Source organism: Urtica dioica, chromosome 8 (genome assembly GCF_054948205.1).
Source record: "Urtica dioica subsp. dioica isolate 48M chromosome 8, U.dioica_male_clone48M_v1_H2, whole genome shotgun sequence".
NCBI classification, from domain to species: Eukaryota; Viridiplantae; Streptophyta; class Magnoliopsida; order Rosales; family Urticaceae; genus Urtica; species Urtica dioica.
Genome location: NC_142763.1, coordinates 37,151,613 through 37,159,453, shown reverse-complemented (window position 1 = coordinate 37,159,453; position 7,841 = coordinate 37,151,613). Strand labels below are relative to the sequence as shown.

The 7,841-nt window shown below is 33.5% G+C and overlaps 1 protein-coding gene across 1 annotated transcript; it reads right to left on the bottom strand.

The window, feature by feature from the left end:
* Positions 1-1,672: 1,672 nt before the first annotated feature.
* LOC149389625 (beta-galactosidase 13-like) lies at positions 1,673-6,336 on the bottom strand. The gene is made up of 19 exons (XM_089622054.1): positions 6,175-6,336; positions 5,968-6,063; positions 5,782-5,894; positions 5,622-5,688; positions 5,400-5,492; positions 4,728-4,871; positions 4,551-4,645; positions 4,313-4,418; positions 4,133-4,217; positions 3,908-4,026; positions 3,656-3,823; positions 3,382-3,560; positions 3,170-3,279; positions 2,979-3,088; positions 2,776-2,883; positions 2,579-2,683; positions 2,327-2,472; positions 1,879-2,224; positions 1,673-1,801 (listed from the first exon to the last, which is right to left on the bottom strand). The coding sequence occupies exons 1-19, from the start codon at positions 6,304-6,306 to the stop codon at positions 1,673-1,675; spliced, it is 2,451 nt and encodes an 816-aa protein (XP_089478180.1). The 5' UTR covers positions 6,307-6,336.
* Between the last annotated feature and the right edge of the window lie 1,505 nt (positions 6,337-7,841).

Below are 7,841 nucleotides of genomic sequence, written 5' to 3'. Positions count from 1 at the left end.
TTGGATTGTGTGGCTTAAGTATATATTAAATTTCATGCTGAGGGTTACAACTTGACGCTTCAAAACGGGTCAAAGTCATTCAAAGTTCAAATTGCGAGTTTAATGCGTTTGTAAATGGAATAGTGCTATCAACGATTATTAATTAGTATCTTTAAAAACGCAATTACTAGTTGTCGAGGATTGCTATAGATTGCAACATGGCAATGTGAGTTTATCATTCTAGTAAAATATCTGAAGTATTTTGAAATCTGTAATTTGTTAATTATTTCAGTATTTGTTAATTATTTTAGTGCGACCCCTGGGGCAATTCCTAAAATTTTATCCAAGTTTCTGGTTGGATTATTTTATACCTAACAATTAACAATGGAAATATTGTACAAAATAGTCATTTGAAATTTATTAATTAGCAAAATAGTTAAAGTATCAACTTTTTCAGCAAAATGGTTAAATTTACGTTTTCAAATTTTTTTTAATAGCCAAGATTATTTATTTATTTATTTATTTTTTTTTTGCGGTTATTATAAGCAATTTATCACTTAAAAAAAAATTAATCTTTGAGTCAAAATTTTTTTTGAAACCAGATTGTTGCACATTTTGGCTATTTCACTAAATTAAGACAAAACCTAGACTATTTTGAAAATTCATAATTTTAAATTGGTTATTTAACTACATCACTCATTAACAATTAAGACCACTAGGATAATCTAGATAAATTTTATAAAGTGAACTTCAAATTGGTCAAAATATCAATATTAAGGGTAGACTTTTTATTTTAAAAAATATATAAAATTGGTCTTTTGACCAAAAATAGACAAAAATACCTTTTCAATTTCTTCGTTTTTTTCTATTATACATGAATATCATCGTACATCATCGTAGAATATTGTAAATCTATATGAATTTCATCGTATACTAACGTACACCATCATAATTTTTCTCAAATTCAAAATTCGAACTTTATCGAATTCAATTAAAATAATTCCAAATCATCTATAACCAATGGAAACATGAAATAAACAAAAAAAATTCATATATTTTTTTGGCATTTTAAAAGGGACGAGCTCAAATTCACGCGAGAACGTCAAACCCCACGACAAATCCGTCGAAAATTTTCATGAAATTGGGTGAATGAGAGAGAAAAAAGTTAAAAAAAGAAATTTTATGGGAAAAATGAAACTTTATGTTGAAAAAAATCGATATTGTAAACATTTATAATGCTTCTCGGTATGTTGATAACGGATATAGTAAAATCAAGTCGAAGTTCCTTCGAAATTATCATTTTAAACTTGGATGACAAAGTTGAACATGACAGGGTCGGGTGTGAAATATAGCATAACTGATCTAATTGTTTTTTTTTTCTTTTCTTAAATCCTTCTTGCTTTCAGAAGAGAGAATATTGATTCTGAGTAACAATGTAGTAACTAACATTGCATATACTTAACATGATAAAAGGAAAAATAAGAGAACAAAACATAAAATAGCTCAATAAAAAAGACTTTATCTCCAATGAATTAAGTATACATAAAAGTTTACATAATATAACTTTCTAAATTTGGTATATATGTCTTACATCACAAAAGAATTGAAGAAGAAAAAAAATGGTGATTTCCAAGGGTTCGATTCCTTGGTCCACGCACACGACCCTAAAACCTCCGATCTTTGTCCCGCTCTTTTAATCTTTTGAAATAGTACATTTAACTTGGATCGCAAGCGACTTCTTAGTCTCCGGACAAGTATCGCCGTCCTTCTCGAATACCTCCCTCTTCATCGGGACCACACAACTTGATTTCCCCAAACAATACTGATCGAAAAAAAATAGAACAAAATTTAATTTGAAAATGATACTATATTAGAGTGAGAGAGCGCGAGAGCTTTTACCTTCTCGACGATAGCCTTGGTGGAATGCAAATTGCACTCTCCCAAAGTGAAGTTACCACAGGAGCCGATAGGGTCTCCAAAGCTGGCGAATTGGACGGAGTCGATCTTTTTGTGGTTTGGACACTTGAGATGAGCCGCGGGCTCGAGAATGTCAACCACGGCTCGGATGTGGCTGTCTTGCCTCGCCCACGACTTGACGTGAGGCGGTGAATACTCCGATATGTAGCTACAAATCACGTCCCGATTCACCGTCATAATCTCAATCTCTTTAGGGTTCGCCTTCTCTTCCTCTAGCACCACAAGCAAGTTGTCTTCCGGCTTAAGGTAAGATCTCGGTATGTGATACCTAAATTTAAAAAAAAAAAAAAAACTCATTGTTAGGTATATTTTAGGCCATGGTTTTCACTAATATATATTTTTGTTCTTTTTAATTCTTCGATGTACTTACTCGGATTGAGAGGGTTTTCCGAGAGGGGAGTGATAAGACATCCAATATCTGCCGATGCATTTTCCGTTGACCCAAATCATTCCTTTTCCCATGCCATTCATCCTTATGGCCACAGGGTCTCTTCCTTCAGGTTCATTGAAATGTGTCTGCACGCAATGGAAAAAAAAATTGTTCATTTATTACATTGTTGTCCTAGAATGATGAATACTAAAGATCTTTCGAATATTTTGAGTTTTGTATTTATTTACATACCCTAAACCATGTGAGAGATGGTGACTTTCCCTTGGCTTTGCTCCAAGGCACATGTTTTCGTCCTTCATCCGTGTACACACGATTCTTCTCGCCGGTCAGACCAACCTAAAAGACGAACATTCTCATTATGTTATTATTTTTTTGAAAAGAAAATTAAATTGACTCATGGTGATTATGTTGATTATTTTGAAGCTCACTTGATGTCCCCAACCATTCTGAGTCAAATCAATCGTTCCGGTGTTCAAACCGAGGATTGTTACGGCTCGGGGACCCGTGTATCTGTGCTCCATGTAGGCTCCGCTATCCTTAATCAAGAAGGAAAAAAAAACAAAATTTAAACTTTGTATTTGTTGGAAAAAAAAGATCCGAAGAAATAAGTGTAACGGATTAATTTCCTTACGGGCAATCCAACAGTCATGGCCAAGATCGAGATATGATTAGTCCCGGGTTTCAAGGTAACCGCCTTTTGGAACACGAAACCTTTCTCTTCGTGACTTCCGTGTGCCGAACCTATAAAATCGGAATCATATTATATAATAGAAACTGCACATAAAATATTAAATAAAAAAGGCCATTGATATTTTTGCTTACCAACATATTCGCCATTGACGTAAGCATGCAAAGCGTGGCCAAGACTCGCGACTCTTAGAACTGGGAGAATATCCGCCCTCATCGGCAAATCAGTTGGACTCAAATCAATGCTACAATTTGTGAAAAAAATTCAATAATAGTACCCAAAAAATCATGGTTGAAAATTTAACGGGATAAAGAAATTGAGATAACTTGGTTCACAAGTAACATACCTAGTGGTGTACCAACCATAGTCCGTGGTGTCTTTAAGCAATCCATAGAGCTCATGTGGTATCTTTTGGTTCACCGGAACCTCCTTCACCGTCGGAATCATCTCCACGGACTTCCTCCACTTGAATTTCCTCGCCACTTTCGATCTCGCGAAGCTTCTCGCGTTATGTTGCGACACAATCTGTTTTTAAAAAATTCCGTAGTTGTTAAGACATTTTTTTTCTTCATTTTTTTAAAAATTTAATTGTAGACAGAGATTAAGGGCAGTTAATTTACGGTTTGAGAGTTGTAGACAACGTTTTTGCAGTCGGGAAGAATGCTTATGGAACGAGGTGGCAAGTAATACGCTTCGCCTCTGAACTTCACGGTGTGCGCTACTTTTGTGTTGTTGTTTGATAAGAAAGCAGCACAAACATTTGTACCCGGTTTCTCGAAAACCTGGACCTGAATTCAGAAATAAAAACGAAAACATTAAAAAATGCATTTTCAAGTTCTTTCAATAGTATTGGATATTTATTTTTAAATTACCTCGGTGTGCTTGCCTAATTTTTGACCACTTTGGGTACCCCAAAGTAAGGCTTTTTTGCAGAGATTCAAAGCCTTGTGTAAATCTTTTAGGTGACTCCACTTTGGTTCCCTTTGTAAACCTTTTTAACAAACATTAATATAACAGAAAAAGTTGGATTTTTTTAAACATGAACCGAAGCTACTTTTTTTTTTTAATGTAAAAATAAAAAATAAAAAAAACTTTACCATATTCATCTAAAGGAGCTTCGTCGTAGTATCGAGTTGTCGTGAAAACAGCACTTGTTCGGCCAAAATTAGTCCCGCCATGGTACTTCAAGTGTTAAATAAAGCATAATCACTACTTTATCTATTTATTTACATTATAAAAAAAAATGAGGCATGGATTTTTTTTTTTATTTTGGGTACCATGTAGTAGTTGGCTAGAGTTCCGTTCCTTGAAAAAAACCGAGCAACTGAATAGGCAATATCTTCGGCGGCTCGTTGAGAAGGCGGATCTCCAAACACTCTGTATCTGTAAAATCACAGAAAAAATTTGAAATATTAATTTTCAAGACTTTTATTTTTATTTTTTTATATATATATTTTTTTTTGCTAACATTACCTATTGATATAATTCTATGAACTTCTAAAAATGCACACTTACTGAGCAGTCCAATTCTCAGTCCAAATCGCAGGCTTGTGAGGCTTATTCGGACCTCCAAATGTGTCTCCACAATGCCTTCCATTACAACTGTTAATCTGCAATTTTTTTTTATTAAGTGTAGTGTGATCAATTGATATGAATTTTGCAAAATAATTTTTTTTTTATTGAAAAACTTACAACTGGGTCCGGGGCGTCTTTTTGCTTGCACATGACCCATGGAACTCCAACGTTCAAATTGACAGCCAAATTCGCGGCCCACTGAACATACTTGTTACCCAAGTCTCTGTATGCAAGTTGGACATGGTTGTACTCATTCTCAATCTGTGTCCACACAAAAACAAATTGTTACAAAAATTGCATGAAAGCAAGTATGAAATTGAAATAACTAGAATAAATAAGTAAACTAGGTTTATCTAATTTATATTAATACTTCATGAGCTATTATGTAAGTGACATTTTGGTTCTTAAACTAGTTTTCAGAGCAAAATAGTCATCAGACTATTACTTGTGTAGTAACTTAGTTCTTAAGAAACTGATATTCGCAATTGAATATGTTGTTAGTTTTAGAAAGAAAAAAAAAATCTGATACAAATTTGAGCTAATTTGATAGCTAGAGTAACATTGTGGTTGAATTATTTTTTTGTTTATTATAAAGTTATTTAAGTTGGTAAATATTATTTTTGTTGTTTAGTTGTGGTGGATATCATAAGAAGAAAACCAAAATTTATTATTATTTTGATGAAAAGTAACTAAATGCTACAAAACCAATAATTTAATGACCATTTTTCTCATTAATTAGTTTATAACTTAAATACCACACATAATTATAGCAAAGAATAAAAAACGGACCTGTGCCAAGATGATCGGACCTCCTTGTGGAGCAAAGAGCTTCTCATCTTTCATCTTCTTTGTGATCATATCAACATACCTTTTCATGTGGAACTGCAAAATGTCATGTAATTAGTGTCTGTTTTTTTTTTTTTTTTCTGCGGTTGCCTGAAATAAAATTATACATTTTACAAATAAAACTATCAAAGGGCTCCGGTTTTATATATTTATTTATATTCGTACCTTAAACGGCTCATTGTCGGATCGGAATATTATATCCGGGACTTCTCTTAGCCAATATGGAAGCCCTCTAAAAAACCAGAATTTAAGTTTGCATTAATTAATTAATAAGCTTTTTGCTCTAACATTTATTGTTGACAATTACTATAAATCATTTAATTACCCATGGTTCCATTCAGCTTGGATGAAAGGTCCAATCCTGAGAGTCACGTATAGTCCATGCTCTCCGATTAATTTAATGAACTTCACCAAATCATTGTTTCCCTCAAAATTAAACTGCAAAAGTTTGGGACAAATCACAAATAATGCCCAATAAATCCAAGGAATTAAAAACTATTATTATTATTACCTGGCCTTTTTCAGGCTCATGAATGTTCCAAAAGACATAAGTCTGAATAACATTCAGGCCTCCATGTTTAGCCTTTTCAATAAGATCAGGCCACATCTGTAATAAAAAATCCCAATCAAATTATAGATATATATATATATATATATATATATATATATATATTTATATGGAATAAAAATAAATGCAATGGGCTGCAAGGCAAATTACATCGGGTGTGCTTCGTGGGTAATGAATAGAACCCGAGAAGAGAAGCTCTCTCTTTCCATTAATGATCAATGACCTCGAATCGTATGTCACGCCTTTCATTTGCTTCCCTCGATGCGCTTCCAAATCCGGCATGAGAATCGAAACACAAATGAATAGTAATAAAAATAAACCTCGATCATATTGTAATAAAACCATCTTTTTTTTTTCTTTCTTTCTTTGATTCCCTTTCCTTCTTCTCGTTTGTTTTTAATCTGTCTTAGAAGAGGAAAACAAAAATAAGGCAAGAACTAGCATAAGGACACACTAAGGTAAATTTGAGGGCATATTAAGAATTTCGAATTGGAAGAAAACGGTTTGGAGATCTTGTAATTTTTAATTTTAATTTTAGATTATATATTTTGCTATTGATAGATAGAGAATGACGAGTCTTTTGCATTGTGAGTTAATAATAGGATGTTTTGTTCTTTTTTGAAAATAAAAATAGGATGTTTTAGCTGCCAACCCGCTAAAACTACTCTTATTTAATAATAGTTGATTTACACTTTTTAAATCCCAAAATTGACGGATCTGAGGTAAGAGAAATGATTTCATACAGAACTAGCCTAACCCACCGATCAATTCTGTGTTTCTGAAAAAAAAAATGGCTGTATACAAAAATGTCGCTGTACCATTCAGCTCAGCAAAGGAAACATGGCCGCTTGATTTTTTTTTTTTTTTCCTTCCAGAAAACGAGATGGCTTCATAATCATCTCATCAATCTCTCACCAGCCAATGAGAATTTCCATATAATTTGTTCTTCTTCCCCGTGAAAGTAATCTCATCGTTCTCGTCTTTCTTTTCATCACGACTTAATTCTTCTTCTTCCCAATGAACTCAATAACCTAATGAAAAAGCTTATCCGAGAAGAAGCAGAGATCGAAAGACGCGGCTCTGGGTCGGTCGTATTTTGTCTTCTTTTATTTATTTTTCTTTTCTCTTCCTATAGGCTGTCGACGCAGATTTTATTTCCAATTTAAGGAGCCAACTCGGAAACCAATTAGCCATTTAGTTTTAGGGTTTAGGGTTCTAGTCTAGATTTAAAGGTATATTTCAATTTTTCATGTATTTTTTTTGGTGGTGTGCAAAATCTAGTATGTCTGATTGATTATCAGATTAACTGTATAACTAATTATTTTAGTTTAAGTGAGATTTGTGGAGATATCTTGTTTTTCTGGAACCAAGGTTCGTACAAACTTCCTTTTATTATTATTTTTTTCCTGTAAAGGCTTGGGCTTTTTTAGCAGATCTTTGATCTTGAATGTTTATATTCAATGCAAAAGTATATATGTTGTATTTAGAGACGCCAATTAGAGTGAATTTCTCTTACTCAGCTAATTCTTCTTATGAGACTGTCAATGATAAAATCACAGATTAAATTTGCTAGAGAATAAAGCAGGCTCTCTTTCCTCTACCAGCAACGAGTCACCAAGGCTGCGAAGACAATCCACGATTGATTTACCACCCTCTACGGTGAGTTCGCTCACGGCCAAACAGCTCTGAGAAATCGGCGTCTCAGGATGGAAAAGCGAGCTATCTCCACGATTTAGCGGGAAAGTTTGGCAATGGAACTTTAATGTGGAAGTCTATAAGTTTCCTTATACATTTGTACAAATATTCCTCTTTCTCTT